Source organism: Accipiter gentilis, chromosome 1 (assembly GCF_929443795.1).
Source record: "Accipiter gentilis chromosome 1, bAccGen1.1, whole genome shotgun sequence".
NCBI classification, from domain to species: domain Eukaryota; kingdom Metazoa; phylum Chordata; class Aves; order Accipitriformes; family Accipitridae; genus Astur; species Astur gentilis.
The window spans coordinates 32,171,369-32,190,034 of record NC_064880.1 but is presented as its reverse complement, the minus strand read 5'-3'; the positions used below and the strand labels follow the sequence as shown (position 1 = coordinate 32,190,034).

Genomic DNA, 18,666 nt, shown 5'->3' with positions numbered 1-18,666 from the left:
GTACTGGGTTTGAATTGGCAGATATTCTACTGAAACTAATTTAAGTTCGATAAAACTGTTTCATTTTTTAAGCCTCGATTTGAGCATGAGATATCAGACAGCTCAAAGACTAGCCAGAGTGAATAGTATTTTTTTCTCTCCATCAGTTAATGAATTTCTAATTCATATGTATTGTGACACTACATATATTTCAAAAGTAAACTAATCAAATACCAGAAGAGTAGTGCTGAGTACGAGTTTGGGCATATCCTACTACTACATTTGACAGGCTTCAGAGCCAGCTGAATGTTCTACAGCAAAGGAAAAAGCAGTTGAATACACGATTTGACAAAACTGGTCCGATCTATCAGGTTATATTTTTGGCTAGCACTGCCTGTTTTCTCTTGGCAATTCTGTTTTGCTTTCTCCTGTTTTCCTCTCTAAACTCCCTGCAATGGCCCTTTCCATACCTGTCGGAATTGTCTTAAGGTATGTGCCGTCCCTTTCTTAGCTAGTGGACATTTGATACACTTGATGCTATTCCACAGAACAATGCCCAAAGACTCCTGCATACTCAGGCCAGAGTCCATATATGAAACTGGTTAGTATCTGGTTTACATTTACAGCAGTCAGTGAATCCAGTGGGAAGTAAAGGGGACGATCGCGACAGAAAGCGTGCTCCAAGTACAGCCCGCCAGCGTCTTGAAGTCAGCTCCTACCCTACAGCTGCTGTACGTCCTGTCTGCCTCTTCACCACAGCAGCCTTCCTGCTTTATCTGTTAGTGCTTATGGCTGCGCTGGCTTATCTTTATGGCAGGTCTGTAAATTCCTGTCGCCCACCGGTGTCCCCACTCACCACACCCACCAACCTCCACCCCAAAACCCGCAAACACCAACTCCCTTACTCCAGTGCCGGGGGCGGGGGCAGCGGGGAGAGCTGGGGGCCCGGCGCCCTGGCAGGGGACAGGCTGACACAGAAACGTCTTTTCTGAGGCGCAGTTCTGAACGCGAGGGAAAGAAACTCTCGGCAAGCTTGTGAAAACTGTTGTGGTTTTTTTTTTTTTTTTTTAAAAAAAAAAAAAAAAAAAAAGCACCACCCTCCTCGTGAAAAAAGCAGGGTCTGCGACCCCCGAGGGGCGCGGGCCGTGCGCCGGGCAGGGCGGAGGGGCGCGCAGTGCCGCCCTGCTCCCGCTCCCGCTCCCGCTCCCGCTCCCGCGGCAAGGCGTCCCCGCCGGGCGGGCGGCGGGCGGCCGGCCGGCCGGCAGCGGCACCGCCCGCCGCTCCGCCGGCCCGGGGCCCGCCCCGCCCCGCCCGGCCGGCCCCTCCTTCGCGGCGCTCGCTGCCGTGCACGGGGCGCGGAAGATGGAGGACTACGGGCGATTCTTGGCGCTGCTGGTCTCGGCGCTGCTGGTCGGCTTCGTGTCGGTCATCTTCTCCCTCGTCTGGGTCTTCCACTACCGCGAAGGGCTGAGCTGGGACGGCGGCCCGCGGGAGTTCAACTGGCACCCCGTCCTCGTCATCACGGGCTTCGTCTTCATCCAGGGCATCGGTGCGTCAGGGGCCCGGGCCCCGGGCTGGCACGGAGGGAGCCGGGGCGGGGCGGAGCGGAGCGGCGTGGAGCCGCGGGGGAGCCGGGGCTGCGTGGGGCCGGGGCCGCGGCCGCGGGGAGCGGGGCGGCCCGCGGGTGGCAGCGCTCCGCGGCCGGAGCGGGTTAGGAAAGCCAGCGCTCCCCGAGAAGGGACAAAGGGTCCCTTGTAATAAGCCGAAACTCCTATGTATGGTTTTTTTCTGCAAGCACTTGTTTACCCTGGCACTTTGAGTAACGCTTGCGAGGTGTGCTTTCCCAGTCAGCCTGCGTTTATGCGAGTTGAGAACCCCAGTGCCAGAAATGCTGCTGCCCTAGGAAAGTTCCTGTCTTCTGGCTCCCTCTCTTCTGGCTCTCTCCCACGTCCCAAGAGGGGAAAGGAAAGTGCAGTACCACTGAAGCTAGATCCAGGAACGGCGTCTGTGCCAGAGAAAACGCAGCACCATAAGCATCGCTAAAATCCAGTTCGTCAGCCCAGACTTAGTGTAAATTTTTTTTGTAAAATATATCTTTTGAATTCATTCTTAATCCTGCTGCCTAAATAGCATACAATGATTATGATGCAGTGGTGGTTTTTAGTTTTTTATAGAGTGTATGAACTTTTGATAGCATCAAGTTCAGCCTCGGACTGACTTTTAAATGTTTCCCATTACACTTATAACATGAACAGTATCTTTTTTCCATCCCACACAATTAGGATGTTAGGTCTTAAGTGCAAGGGTTGTTCCTTGAGGCCAGTGGGAATACTGGAGTTTGAACTCTGGTTTTGCTGTTAATGTAATTGGCTAATTCCAAGAATACAACTAAATTACACACACTTTAGTTGATAAATGGTATCAGTTTAGGAAAGAAAAATACAATGCTCTCAGGAAAGTTTAAAAAGCGGATAATGAGAGAGCACCATAGAGGTGCTTATCTAGCCTGTGAATATATTTAAACCAGGGCTAAATATTGCAAAGATAAGGGCACTGGACTGTACCTTAAAAGTCCTGAAATTCGGGAGTGTCAATTTATGCTAATGGCATTAAAACTAATGAGGAAATCTGACACAGATAACAGCTTCTAACAGCAATTTTTTATAAAGTCAGTGACAAAATTCTTGCTAGTTTCAACGTGAAGAGAACTAAGTGAAACATTAGTAACGTCTCCAAGAACAGCAAATAAATACTGCAGAGAACAGTGGAAATTATCCCACAGTTTCACCACTGACTTTTGTGGAGAGAGGATGGGGAATGTTTTACTGTTCTTAAGTAATGCAGAACCTCTGAAGACTTACAGTATAAATGGAAGCAGGAGTATTTTTTCTTTGTAATAGAAAATAAACTCGAATTTTGTCTAGACAAACCTAGAATTTCATTTTTAATAACCTTATTTACATTCGCTTCACCGCTGAATGATATATTGCATTCATCCAGCCAGAAAACTTGTCCAGCACATCCGGACATTCATTCCAGTGGAACATGTTGTTTGCATCACGTGTGCTCACTTGCTCGCTCGCTCGCTCGCTCTTCGGCAGGAGCCCAGCCAGTCAGAGGTTGGAAGGTACAGGAGGAGTGGGTGGCTGGCTAGTTCTGGCTATGAAGGGAATGTTGTGATTTGAACATACACTGCAAATCTCATTTTTTCAATGGGAGTGGGAGCCTTGTGGCTTCAAGTTACAAATTACTATTGAGCAATAAACAATATTTGGAAGTTGTTTTACATAATATTGCTCAATAGGAAGTGTAATTTCAGGCTATAAATAAGCAATGAGAAACACCTGGTGACTTCACTAAGATTTATACTACTTACTGTGATCAAACTACTGTTTTTTACATAAGCACAGACTTTTTGAAGAATATAGGGGGAAGTTTTCTGCAGCTTTTTCCTACGCATTTTCTTTTTTTTTTTCCCTCTGAAACTCAGTTTTGCCCTGTGTCACAGAGTAAGGATGTTGCTTGCCTCAAGCCTTGTGTAGGTAAGGATATGTGTAAAGTAAATGGAAGTTTACCATAGCTCAAAGAAAAATGGGGGGGGAATATACAAGGAATTCATTGATAATAGAGCATTATTTAGGGAGGAAATCCTATGATATAACAAGAAGAGCAAAGTTGGAGACTGAAGCAGTATTGTAGTAAATCAGATGAAATATCAACAGATAAGATACCACTGTGAATCTGATTGAAATTTGGCTGACAGAAGTCTGCCACTGAATTCAAAGTAATTTCCATGAGACTGGGGAATAGGATACCTCTTTGCACACACACAAGAAAAAAGAATTATTTAAGTAATTAAAAGTAGAAAGGAATAGCTAATAAATATCTTGATTAAAGTTGTGTGGAGGATTTGAAATAATAACCAAATCAACTGTTTCTTGAGTTCACTGAAGTCTATACAAAGGACAGAAATGTTGTATTGTTGGTCTGTAGGAGGCAGAAGGGATGACTAATAATGTGCATATGGGGAAGTCGATGTGCCCTAATAAAAGTGTTGTATATATCTTGTCAATCAAATGAAAAAGCTGTAGGCATGTTAATATTAATACTTAATATTTGTGGATCAGCACCTATAGGTAAATGATACCTGACAAAACACTGTCAGTGCACAGCAATTGTCCAGATGATTTTCCAGACTTAAAGTGGGAAAAACACAGGCAATAAATGTCTGTGTGCATATTAGTACAGCAAGATTTTTGAAAAGAGTAAGATAGGAAAAAAACAGGAGGGAAAGTGCGATTTAAGAAAGGCTTGAAGGAATAGTAGTGTGATAGAATGGGTTAAATCAGTAAATAAGGAATTCTGTCTTATTTTACATGTGAAAATGTTGAACAACAATTGTAGACACAAGGCATGCTGCAAAGGAGTATTTGCATGCTTGTTCATGTTTGGCCTGCAAATGATAATGTTTGGTTCTCTCCCAAAGGACTAATTAAGAAACCCATCAAGACATAATGTGGAATAAATTATTTTTGAGGATTTCCCATTACTCAACTAATAAAAGATATTTTTTTTCTACAGAGATGTGACAATCTCTGTTGCAGACTGAGGAGCAGCATGGTGGTTGTTAGGCTTGTGGAAGATAGAATAAAAAGTGAGTCAGAACAAGGAGGGTGGGGTAGTGTTGGGTAGACCCATCCTCAGATCAGTCTTCTACTGCTTATGAGTCACATGGAAACTCTATACCATAAAGTTGTAGGTTGACACTATAAATCTTGGAAGATGCTTGCACAAGTAATACTCCTCATCTTATATAAGTATCATGTAACTTGTATTTTAAACAGGCTTAAAACATGAGGATGAAGCCTCACGCCAGCAGTATATTAATAAAGGAATACAACAGGAAAGTTACTTAAGAGTTATTACAGAGAAAAGAGAAGGAAAAATCCTGGTCTGCCACATTACCATGTGGTGTTACGGTGTCAGTTAAATTTCATCTGTATGGATGAAATTACCTAGGTGGGTGAGAACCTAACAGCTCACTGTGGCTGAAATATTCCTACTTTTTTCTTCCACTTCTCCCTTTCAGCTTTCTCCTTGACTCAGACTTCATCTTCCTCCTGGTTGTTTTGTGCCAGCTCTGGCCCCTGTCAGACCCATAAACCGAATTAACTCAACTAGCAGAAAACTAACCCCCCACACCACCCTCCCAAGCACAGTTTTTGCTGGAATAGAAAGTTGAATTGCCTGCACAAAGGGTCTCAGAAGTGCCATAGATGGGAGAAGGGAGATGGTGGACAATGTGCAAGAGCAAGGAGAAGGAGTGCAAATCTATTTTAAAGTAAGCAGTCTTTCATCTTGAAGTCACATCTGAAGATAATGCTTGCTCTGAGTTATCTGACAAACATGATTACCTCTGCTTCAAACATAACAGAACATCTGTTCGAAGGAAAAATAGCTAATTGCTGGAGTTTCTAACATTCAATGGGCTGCAGAATTCTCAAGAATCAGAAGGGCAAATGACTGCTAAGCTGTGAGGGTCTCATCACAGGCAACTTGTGAAGAGGCAGCCCTCTTGATGAGCTTAGTTTGAGTCCCTTTGAAATCATAAATGGGCACTTGTCCATTCTGGTGTTAAAGTGATTCCCAAAGAATCTAGCGGGCATTCAGAACTGCCGAAGGTAAGCAACAGGATCAGCCAAGAAGTAGCAGGATTGGAAATGAAAGGAGTGAAGAGGAACATTCCTTTCTGGCAGCTGTGAGGTACTGTGCAGTGCACCCCCAGCGCACTCACAGAACCACACTGTGTGCCTTCTAAGGTGGAAGCAATCCTTGACACCTCCCTACAGCACGTGAAGCATGTGCCAGTCAGAAATATTAGAGAGCTAATTCTACAATTTTGCTTTGTACGTTTGGCAAAGAACAGGTGTTCCATGCCACATACAAGATATTGCAAGATCTCTCTGCCCTATGTGACATGCTTTAAAATTGGAGCTCAAAACAGGAGTGAGATCTGAGAGAAGCAGCTGTGTCTAAGGATACCTAGACTCTCCAGTCTTTTAACAGTAGTAGAGATGCTGTACCTAGAGAAAGTTCTTCACAGGACTGCTTTAGCATGGCACTACTAAAAATGCTGTAACTCCATATGTGCTTTTAACCCAGGCTATTTTAATTTTGAGATGAAATTACATGTCAGGTCTGAGTCAGTTTTTAAGAGCTTGCACCACTGAAAGCAGAATCTTCCTCCTCCTCTTCCCTTTGTTCCCCAGATTGTCTTGCTTCCTTCTGCTGGGCAGAAAAGCACCAGCTATGACAAAGGTGGGGAAGCACACAGAAGTAGAACAAAAGTGGTGATAGGGAAATGGGACTGTGTCTTTTCACAGTGATAAACAGTCAGATTTGCTCAAGTTGCAATGTATAACTTCACACATAGCCCTCACGGAAAGAGGATTAAACAAAGTTGTACTATCATGCATATGTCCTGGGCTGTGGCATGTAACATGCTAATGCACAGTATTGTTAACAAGTGTCCAAGCCATCAGTCTGTATTCCTTGCTTTTCTATCATACTGTTTATAGGAAACAGCCCAGAAAATTCATGTCCCAGATAAATATCTGAGACTACGTGGACAAGTGACTAGGGAGTTTGATAGTGATTTTGGAAGTTAAATCAACTAGATGACAGCATCTTATGCACCAAAGAAAAATGTTATACAAAAATTTTAGTCAGGACTTGACCCTCTGAGATCAAAGACTGAAAACTGAGACCAGGACTGATGCACATCAAGTTTACTTCAAGACATATAGAGTCCAGTACTTTACTTCACTGCACGTGGTATAAATTATTAACAATACTATGTGCCACATGGTAAGATGGAGCAAGGAAGATTTACTGGGAATATCGTCATGAGATGTTGAGGCTTGTTTGGGGCCTTCTAGCATAACTGCTTTACAGGATTAGAAATCATAATCATTAGTACTAAATTAATTAATAATAGTATGATTTAGCACACTAAGCTTATGATCATCTCCAACAGTTCCCTGGAAGTTATATGAAAGTCTTCTATCTTGTTAATATTGAAATAACTGCCTGCATCATATAGATTGATTACTGTCAAACTGTCTTAAAAACAAGGCTTTTATCTTCCTGATTTTGTAGGGTTTACTATTGTTACTTTTTAAATGTAGAAAGCTGAGAACTGCCTAAGTGCTGTATATATTTAAATATTCTAAGGGACACTTTAATTCCAGTATTATATTTTCACACAATATGTAAAAGCATTGATTTAAAACCTGATAGTAGTCTGGAAACTTCACTTGCAAACAGTGTTTTCTTTGTGAATTATTTAATGCAATACTGTATTTCCTGGCATGCATCCAAGTTAAAAAAAAAAGTGTAAACAGAACTTTGAAATTAATTTATCATTTATTATTATTCATCACAACATACAGAATGAATATCCTATTTATTTTCCATAACCTATGCTTTTTGCATAAAAATAATGTATAAGGTACATGAGAATCACTTAAGTAAATTCTTAATCTTTGTATTTATCAGGTAATACTTTTTTTTTTTTCTGGTGCACATCTATTTCTTAATGTTTGGAACAGGAACTTTTTTAAACACCTGCATATATTCTTATTCTTTTGGTTTAGTATAGGTAATTATATATAAAGATTTGAATGTAATTTCCTAAGCAGAAACTTTAAATGAGGATGTGATGAATCAGATGAATGGAGCTCAATCTTTTTGCTCAGGCAAGACATTATGGATGCGGGCATTAGCCTTTACTGGTCAAGTGATCAGGTGTCCTCATAAATATGTCTTGTTATCTGAATATATGTATGTGCTGTCATACATCCAGAATTACTGCCTGGGGCTGCAGGTAGTAGGGGTAGTAATCTTGTCTGTGTATGTCACCCATGGAAAGCACCTGGGTCATACGACAGGCAGAGAACAGTTGTGGCAGGGAAGGAGTGGTGGGGATCTCGAGGAAAGGGCCAAGAAGTAGCTCTAGGCTAAGTTATTCTTATGGAATATCTGGAGTTAGATCACTGGAAATTGTTGTTTTGTTCAGAATGGACAAAACACTGTCTGCTAGAGTTACTAATGCAAATACAGGCAAAGTTATTAATGCAAATACAGGCAAACCCCCCTTACATTCATCTAACAGTGATGGAAGAGTTGTAGTTGCCAAATCTTTTGTCTCTTAAGAGTCAGATTATGATTCCCTTATGCTGAGTAGCACTTTCCCATTTAAAATAATCCTGTTAATGCAATAGATCATAATCATATAAATATTTAAGCAATTAGAGAATAGCATTATCCAAAGTTGGCAAAGAGAATAAATATTAAAAAATATCTTACACACTTTCTCAATAGGTGGTCTTCTGGATATAAGAATTGGGCCCTATGGCTCCAATCTAACTAGTAGCAGAAAAATCAAAATCCTATGCAGAATCCCTGTTAGATGAAGTTAGGGAATGAGGAAAAGATGACACCAAGTTGTTTACTGTTCTTTTTCTGAAACACACTTAAGTTTTTTTAAAATTAGGAAGAAATCTCCCTAAAAGTGGTATTTAAGTCTCAGTTGTATATTTGGAATATGCTATGCTATGTGTAGGAGAAAAAGGCTTTTAATAGACTTTTTCAGAGGATTAAAGGCTGGATTTTCCTGTAATTTACAACGAAACTATGTGAATGATGCATAAGTATTAAAATCTGAGAGAAGTTATCCTATAAGGCATAAAATCTTGTTTCTGTTCTTTCTTCAGCTATTATTGTGTACAGGTTGCCCTGGACCTGGAAGTGCAGCAAACTCCTAATGAAGTTCATACATGCTGGATTAAATACCATAGCTATGATTCTTGCAATTGTTTCTATGGTAGCTGTGTTTGAATACCACAATGCCAGGAACATTCCTAACATGTACAGTCTGCACAGCTGGATTGGGCTGACTGCGGTTATATTTTATTCTTTCCAGGTCAGAATCTAACTGTATTTACAAACAAGTTGTAAAATTTGAAGAATGTGTTGAGCAATTCAGGTGCAATAGGCCCTCACTAATACACTCTTAACTACTGGATGTGATGTTTCTGCACACACATTCTGAATTCCCTATACTGTATTACACTATGGAAATAAATTTTGTTTTTTCAAATTGTGATTCTTAATTTTTTTGCCAAAACACTAAAAAGAAAAAAATAAGTATTATCTGGTGATCAACCACAGTAAATCCCCAGCTGAGGGATTTGGCTCTGAACTTTTATCCTTCACTGCTCAGGCTAGAAGGTACAGGAAATAGTGTTGAAATAGTGTTTTTAACACTTAGAAAAAAGAAAGAATATTGCAGCATTATTGAGTATATTCTTTATAGTTGAACAACAGCTAATGAATAAGAAGGAACAATGTTAAGATTTTCCTTGTCCTAATAATGCAGTTATTTCAGGGAAATCTGTGCTACCACTATACTGACTGTCAGCATTTTTTCAAATGGTTAAGATAAAGAATTGTGAATAAGATCTTAATTCTACATTTTGCTACTATAAACATGATCAATGGCACTTAATGCCTTGCCTGTCTCATCAATAGAACTGTGGTGTTACTTCCTCCAAACTGGGATGTAAGTCTCCAGTCAGAGACTGATGTTTGTTAAGTGATTGAGCACTAAAAAAATAGTCATAAAGTAGTATCTCTGTTAACAGAGGAGACATTTGGCATTTGCCAGAAATGGCATGTCAATCACAGAGTTGAAAAATTATTGAGGGGGGATGCTCACATAATACTATACCTACAGGAACAATAGTGTAAATATATTGTATTTAAGCCAAACATATGTTAATACAGTATAGCACAAAGACATAAATTTAAGAATAGAACAGAAATGTAAAATGGAGACGGTCCCTCAGAAAGCAGTGTCTCCAGAAAGAAGTGCTCAAAGATGACATGAAGCTCAAAATGAGTTCTTATGATGCTGTGACAACAGGAAAAGTAAATTCTCTAAGAAGAGATTATCTTAAACTCCGTATATGGCATTAGCAAAACTAATATAAAATACTACAGAATACATTATTTTAAATGTTAAAAAAAAGCAAAAAAAAAGCAAAGAAAATCTGGAAAAGTAATTTGAGAGCTGGAAAAACTATCTTCCAGTGAAAGACTTAAAAACTCCAACTGTTTAGCAGATCTAAAGAAGATTAAGAGATTACTTGATTGCAGTGCATTAAAAAGGCTTCCCAGGGAGAAAATACCAGGCTTTTTAATCCAGCATGGAAAGACAAAACAAGGACTAAGACTGGAGGTTAAAGCAAGATGAAATTCAAATTCATGCACTATTTCTAATTTTGCAGAAGGGGTAAGTAAAGGTAGAACAAACTAAAGAAGGGATGCAACCTCAGTATGACTGGGCAAGCCTGTGAGTGCAACCATGTGACATGATGGGTTATGTTCCATCACAAATTTAATGCTAATGGGAGGACTTCTGTCCCCTGAATAACTTCACGCCACCCACCCACATCTTCACTCTGTAAATGCCAGCTGATTGATATATAGAGAGACCATTGCCCTTCTAAAGACATGTACTTAAATTAAACCAAAACTTTCACAAGGTAAAATTATTTAGTCCACTCAAGTCAGGTTAGACTGCCTTCTGATCTTCATTTAAGTGTAAATATGTAACAGAAGCAGAGAACAGGCCTTGAAGAGACTGTAGAACAGGCCTTGCAGAGACTGTAAAAATGTAGCTGCTCACACCTTTAAGATATTACTGGATTAATGACACTGAAAACATGTTTCCAGTACTTAGTTGGGTTGCAGTTTTAGCAATTACCAATAAGTCTGGACACTGATATTAGGTGGGATTATTTATAAAATATTTCATGTCTGCCTCCTAGGTGCTAATCCAGAATTACTACTTTGGTTTTGAAGGGAACACATTCAGAAATAAAAATGCCAAATCTTTTCAAATTTGTACCTGAAGACATCTCAAAATGGAATGTTTATGATTATTTTTATTCTGCTTGAGAAGTGCAGCTTGTTTCCCATATAGCTTTATCTATGAATCTGTTTTGTGTTTAGCTTTTCTTGGGTTTCGCTGTCTTTCTGCTCCCTTTTGCTCCAGTTCCTCTCCGAGCAGCTCTCATGCCAATACATGTTTATTCGGGCCTTACCGTCTTTGCAACAGTGATTGCGACAGCTCTCATGGGAATCACAGAAAAGCTTATATTTTCATTGTAAGTATTTTTTTCACTTGTTTATGAAGGTTATTCATTGCAAACTGTACTTCCATTTGCACAGAATAATAACCATCTAGTACTGGGACACTGTTTTGTTTTGTTTTGCTCTGCTTTGTTTTTAAAAAACCTCCTACCTACCAGGAGACTGCTGTTTTTAGACCAGGATTGTCTTTAAGACAATTGACTTTTTTTTTTTTTTTTTTTTTCCCTTCCAAAGGAAAACCCCTGCATATAGTGCATCCCCACCAGAGGCAACCTTTGTCAACTGTCTTGGTCTTTTGCTTGTCATATTTGGTGCACTTATTTTGTGGATGGCAAGCAGGTCCCATTGGAAGCGCCCCCCAGAAGAGAATGCTAAAGTTCTGCAGCCCATTGGAGGGACTCCTGAAGTCACAGAAGCAGAATCCACAATGACAGACGGTAGTAATGCAGATAAATCTGATCTGAGGATCAGTAGTGAAGCAGCCAGAAAACAAAACCTCAAACTTGATGAAGCAGGCCAACGATCAACTATGTAAAGAAAATACACAGAATAACAGTACTATTGTATTGCCAACTCCCCCTGATTCCTTCCAATTTAGCTACATTGGTATATAAATAGGTTGGGGTTTTATTTTCAGTAAGGCTTGCTCAAAGATATTTAAGTTTTCTGCATAGGAATTTAAATTCCAGTAAACCCCAAACATTATATTGGTTCATACTCAGTCCTCATTTAAAAAATGAGAGCATGAATGACATCACATAACGGGAAAATCACATAATTGGAAAATGTTTTCCATATCACTTCTTAATTTAATGCTTATTATCTCTTACAGTCATGAAAAGTTAACAAGATTGAGACTAAATTTTGCTCTGAGTGATTTTGCAGGTTATGAATCAGAGTCATGAAGTATACCAGACAGCAGAATTTAGATGGTCACACATAATTTTTCTGGTAATGTTCACTTTTTTAAAGCCCTGATTTCTCAAGCTGATTAACCCCCTCACCAGCTGCTAAAATCTATGGGATTTGAGGTCATTCAGCACTTTGGAAAGTTGCACCATAAAAATGTTTAGTCTAAAATTTTGAATTCAAAAGAAGAAATGAAAGTTTGCCTGAAATCTTCATTAAATGTTATGTTTAAATTAAAAAAATTCTATGTTGGTTTTTTTTAATCAGAACAAATCTGTTGACTTTTTAAACAACTCTACCAAATATATTGTATACAGACAACATTTGGCTTTGGATTATGTGCAATCATTACTGAAATCTAAGGAAATTGTAAGAAAGCCAAATGCAGAATTTGTCTTATTTAGAAAGCTATTAGAGATACACTTAGAAAAATATCTATCACTTAAATCAAGTCTTCCTTTTATCCCAGAAGGCAGCATTTCACTAGCTTTATTTGGTTGCAGAGTTCTGTTGATTTATGGAACTAGACTAGAAATTAGGAAGTTAGAAACCAGAGAAGACTGCTAGCTGCCTCACAGAAGAAAGGAGCTTGAAGAGGGAAATGCTTCCTCCAGAAACAGCTGAGCTTTGCTGATTTGATGAAAATGCTACCTGTTAACTGAAAGCCAATTTTGATATCTCCAGACTGGTGTCAATATCATTATCATCACAGGCATGAAGACATACTTTAGTCTATAAGCAAACTATATAAACTCTATGACTTTTAAATTTGAAATTGAAGTGTTAAATAATGCAGTTTAAGTCTCTACTGGCACTTTTATAGCTCTTTCTAGTAATGGGTGTATTAATGTATTATGCTCATTCATTATTTTCACACATATAAACAATACTTGTATATTTTACTATTGTAGAATAATAATTATAGATTATTTTGATTGCACATGTCCAAAATTATGAGCCTTTGTATTATAATTTCTTGTAAAAGCTGCAGAGCTCACTACAAGTCCAAATTTACCACTGTTCATGCTGCAATATAGATGGTTTCAGAGAGCATATAATTTCCTGGTTTTGTAAAAACTACATAAATTTTTATCTACTTCAGCTTTTTAAAATGTTTAAACACATTAAACTTTAGCAAATATGCAAATTTTGTAGTTCAGTGTTGCATTGGTACAAATAATTCTGGTCATGAGTTATTTTGTATCTTCTCTGACAAAAAGCACCTCAGTTCCTGTTATTTGATTTGTAATAACATTTAATTATCTGGTGAATGCAGTATAGAAAGCTGGCATAGTATATTATTTGAAAAACTTTTCTGCTGTACTATTTGGTACTCAAGGACTACATCCCAGTGTTCTATATTTTCACTTAACGTATGTTTGTGGATGACTGGGACCCACCTAGCATTGGTGTACTATTTCATTTGAGAAAATACCTGCTTTTAAAGGCCTTGTTGTAGAATTCAGGTACGACAGAAGGAATAATAAACTATTGTGTGAGCACTCCTCCAGTCCCACTATGTGCAATGGATCAGACAGCTTCTTCCTTGGTTTTCAAATTCCACACAATTATCCATCTTGCCCAAAATTGTTCTGCACAGCTTCAGCATAAAATCCAAATAGTACTGATAGCAGCTTTCTGAGAGAAAAACAAGAGCATGTTTTACATGACATTAGTGCTCAGCTGACACGACATGATTATGTTATGCATCCTATTACAAATTTATATATTGAACATTAAGTAGGAAGAGGGATTTGCAGTAGCTTGTGGAGAACACTAAACTGTGCTGTCTTCTTCTGATCTCATGTTCTGGTTAACAAGCCTGCTTTTTTGGTGAAATTGGTCAGCATCTCACAGCAGGTGAATGCACATTTAGTCTTTGTGAGAGGTGCTCTATTAACACTTTTGAAGTGTAACAGGTGAAGTGAATAAATGAACTCAACTGTTATAGTAATTTACTATGCTAGCATTCTATACTGCACTTACACAGACAACTCCATTTTCAGTTGGTAGGTATTGGCCTGTTACTGTGTCTCATCCACCTGCGAAAATGAACTCATTCAATCCTTATGTAGTACTGAGTCATCTAATAAAAGTGTGTGTTTGTGTGGAACACAAGGTAGTCACTTGCCTAAGGATTGTTCTGAAAGAAACTCTAATTGTACGGTATATTGGGAAAAAAACCACAAAATCTGTGATTTCTTTTGTTACAACACTGACTTGGATGTATTGAAATCAACAGCCTTTAGGTGAATGGTTCTATATGCTGTTAAAGTTAAGGTATAGTAACCAGTATGCCTTCTGTTTTCCATTTTATTCCATGTACTGTTCAAGGGTAATGATACTTGAAAAAGAATGGTGGCATTTCTTTAATTCTTTATTCTGATGATATAAATCTAACTGAAAATCAAGGATTAGCAACCTTTTGAGGCTAGTTTGCCAGACTGTATTTTTGTTTTTCAACTTTGAGGTTAAACATGATAGTAGAAAGTCAGTGGGAGCTGGAAGATTCCATTCTGGGAAATTATCATAATCAGTGATCTCTCATGTATGAATTGTGGGCTTCTGGCTGCTTTGGTCTTTGGAAGGTCCCCATGAGATGCAGTAGCTGTGAGCTCCTAAACCTTGCTCAGCCTTGGTGTGTGCAATTTAAAACAGAATCAACGTGCTATAGATTTTGGCTTCTGTTCTAAACTGATTTAAAAGGTCTTTAAGTATCCTTGCAACATATGAGGTTAGTTCAAGTGCTAAATAAAAATACATAGGACTTTGGAGAATAATTTTCTCTGAAAAAACCCCCATATTCCCAAAGCTGCTTCTCAAAGTGGCCTTCTATTAACTTTTCTTTCATGCAACTTTTCTTACCTGTATTTATGGGTAATAGTAGCAACACAGGAAATAAAAAGGTGTATTTTCAAAGATATAAATGGAAGGTAGAACTCTAGCTTTTTTTATCAGGATTTTTCTGCATGTTTGGAAATCTCCTACATTGTTGTTTTTACAGGGACATGATTGTAGAGCTTACACTCCAAGTTTGGATTCCTATAAAAACACAGGCAGTTACAAAACCCAACATTAAAAGTGCTAATTTTTTAAGATGCCTTAAAAAATTGATTTTTAATGTATTTACATGCTGTCATGCAGTACTGCACACAGAAGCAGAATAGTGTTTTCTCCAACATGAACGAAACTGAGAAATGATGGTGCAAATTAGACTTCAGAATTGAATGTACAGTAATTACATGTACACTTCTTACTACATGTAACCAAGAAGATTGCATATGATATTGTAAATATGGATTACTTGTTTACATGGATATTTTATTGAGAGACTAAAAGATATTGCCAAATATTTTCTATTCCTTTGCTTCTATTTCCGAAAATTCCTTCCTCTGTTTGTAACTGTTCACAAGAACTGAAATAATTATTGTATTGTTTTGTTACTCGCGGTACTTATTTGTAGATGAAAGCAAATGTTTACGTACAATGTCTATTTTCCTTATTCTTTTTTGTATGTTAATAAAAGTGATTTTTCAAGCTCATGATAGCACTGAGTACAGATTTATATTATGGTACTAAATTACAACTTTCTAAATTTGGCAAAAGATCAAATTATGATTACTGTTTTGAAAATGGAAGGATAGTTGTATAACATTTCTTAAATATTTCTTAGTTCCAAGCATTTGATCTTCCTGATGAAATTTATGTACTCTGTAGTGTTAAAATGATAATCAGTATATAACAAAGTGAAGGAATTCACTCTATAAAGAAAGAATCTGTATTTCACCTTCTGATCATAATAGAAATTCCTCACAGCAGTTGTTAGAGGGGAAAAAAACCCAAAACTATCCTCAGTCATGAGATTGCCATAGCAAATAAGGGAAGATCATAAATTCTGATGTATGACAGTCACATGATGTGCTGTAAGATCCAAATACCCTCAGATAGATAGCCAAACTGAACACAGAGCAAAGATTTTGACCCCATGGAATCTTCTGACACAGATTTAACATCTGCACATCAAATTACTCATCAATAGGTTATTGATCATAAAATGGTATAAATGGCAAAACATCTATATGAACATATCTGTAACAAGTAAGAATTAAGGTATATTTTTAAGCTTAGTAAAATTGATTGGAAACTCTTCTAAAAGTGTAAAGCATAAACTGATTATTCCTGAATATCATACAGCTATTGGCTAAAACTTACCAACATCATCATCATCATCATCATCATCATCATCATCATGGAAGAGTAAAAAATACTGCTGCAATCATCACTATAGCAGAAAGCTTGCTGTATTCAAACCTGACAATTCCCTGTTGCTGATAATTTCTCTTAACTGTCTCCTGTAGGCTAGATTTTTTGAGGAAAGTTCTGGTAAAATAGTCCATATTTTTTCAATATGTTGACTATTACAAAATTCTATAAAAACTCAATTGTATTCACACTTGAAATAGGGGACTCAAAATTTTGGCAGGAGGACTGCATTTGTGTGAAGAAGTGTTTTTGTAAGTAGCTGATGGAGCCATTGTGACTTATGTACAGATTTTTGCATGATGTTATGTTAAGCAACATTTTTGATCTCTATAAGACTAGTGGGCAGTAATGAAGGGTAAATTATTATACAGGAAGAGACTGAAGTCCCGGTAAACAAAAGGATGGCAACCATTCTAAGTGATGTGGCTAACAGAAGAGAGGAGGTAAAGTTGAGAAAATCCAGTTACTACTGTACACATATCAGAACTCTAAAAAAATGACAAGGCCACAGCTAACTCTAAGCTGTTAGAAGAGAAGTATAAGTAGAAACAACGGATATAAATTTCAATGAGCTTACTTATGTTTGCCTAATATGGTCATCACAGATTAACAACCAACATATGTTAGCTTGCGGCTTGAGTTTACAGTTGAGTCTATGGCCATGTATACTGACTACTTGTTGGCTCTCAGATTCCATCTTTTGCCTATCACCAAGTCAAGCAATAGCTATAAATAGAGCTGTCAGAAAATGGATAAAAGATGTGAAAATGTTTGCAATTTTTATTTCAATTTTCACTAGCACTTCATTCCAACAAAAAAAATCCCATCTAGAGGTACGCAAAGTCTGCAGGATATTATTAAATAGTGTGATTAATAAGCAGATTTTCAAATATTTTTGTAGCGGATGATCCTTCTCATGTGTATACAAGCAGCAATCCACTAGGTGGCAAGCACTACCAAAACTGCCTTTGGCAGATGCTAGTCTATCACTGCTTTAGATGATACAGTATGATGAGTCATCTGCCTTAAAATAAAATTACAAGCTTAGTAGACATAAAACACATAGTCATGTCAGAATTTATGTATTTAGTTTTATATTCTTTTAAAGGGCCCACCTAAAATACAGTATTTTTTTCATCTCTGATGTTGGAAATAGTTCTTTATTGTGCTCTACCTCAGACTTTTTAAAACTTGTTTGTAACTTCTATGTGAGTTGTTACAGATGCATGACTAACCAAATCCAGTCTCGTTTCCTGCTGGCAGGATGGGGGGGGGCGGGATGTACTGCCACATGAGTACAAACTTTGTTAAAAGACACGACAAAGAGAACATAAAAGCATGAAAGTTTAGGGATAAGCTCACATACAAGATATGAAGTTAGCAAGCATTAGAAAAAAAAAGGAGCTTCCAGTACTTTTGCCATTCGATCTTGCAATCTCACATAAAATTTGTCCCTGGAAAAATGAACATTAGTGCCAATTTCAAATAACCAAAAAGTAAAGTTCTCCCCTCTGATAGATGCTAACAGCTTCTGTTCTTAATTTAGTCTAATTGTGGATACTGACTTTGTAAGCATGTTTTCTGATACATTTCACTGAATATACTAGTTTCAGTACTACTGAAAGCTATTTTGTACATGGTACACCAGTGCTACTTTTTGATCTGACTTGCTTACCTGTCCCCTCAGGCTATACTGGAAGATATTTTGTCTCCTATAGCTAACTATGGCAGTGATTTCATGGTGTTAGTAACAGTGGGAGTCCTGATGTAGACAGGGCACTGTGGTTTTTTTACAACGCTTAGCATTGATCTTTAGGTCAACAAAGTGGCAATATTCAGTGTAATTCTGATTCTCCAGGACATTACTCTCATTATTCCTCTGACTATTGGATCTGGTAGAAATGCTATGTTAAAAGACCCCCAGTATAGGTATTATCCTAGCAATTCAGCTAGAGTGCCTGATATTTTTGTTAAAAACATCAATTGCTGTTGCAGTTAAGGGATAGCTCGTAGATCACTGTGGCAATGGCAGCACTAATACTGTCTGGTTACTGTCTCTGAGCAGATATAGAGAACAGGATTAAAAATATAAGAAAATCTATGTGAGTGTTCATTGCTGTTTTTACTGCATCTGTGATGACGAATTTGAACAAAAGTTCAGTAAGACACAGACCCTGAAATAATTTGTCTGTCCCAAGTGCAAGACTTCCAATGGATAACAATTGTCAGGGCCCTGACCAGCCTTATCTGGGACCCTCACCCATACACCTTTGCTCATGAGTCCAGGGGCTCTAATTA

The 18,666-nt window shown here is 38.1% G+C and overlaps 1 protein-coding gene across 2 annotated transcripts; it reads left to right on the top strand.

The window, feature by feature from the left end:
- Positions 1-1,300: 1,300 nt before the first annotated feature.
- On the top strand, positions 1,301-15,647 carry LOC126043672 (plasma membrane ascorbate-dependent reductase CYBRD1). 2 transcript variants are annotated; one of them, XM_049812442.1, is made up of 4 exons: positions 1,301-1,528; positions 8,754-8,962; positions 11,056-11,210; positions 11,431-15,647. In XM_049812442.1, exons 1-4 carry the CDS (start codon positions 1,342-1,344, stop codon positions 11,729-11,731), a joined length of 852 nt encoding a protein of 283 aa, XP_049668399.1. In that variant the 5' UTR covers positions 1,301-1,341; the 3' UTR covers positions 11,732-15,647. The 2 variants fall into 2 exon arrangements, with proteins under 2 accessions (XP_049668399.1, XP_049668408.1); XM_049812451.1 differs by lacking the exon at positions 1,301-1,528 and adding an exon at positions 4,052-4,633.
- Positions 15,648-18,666: the final 3,019 nt, after the last annotated feature.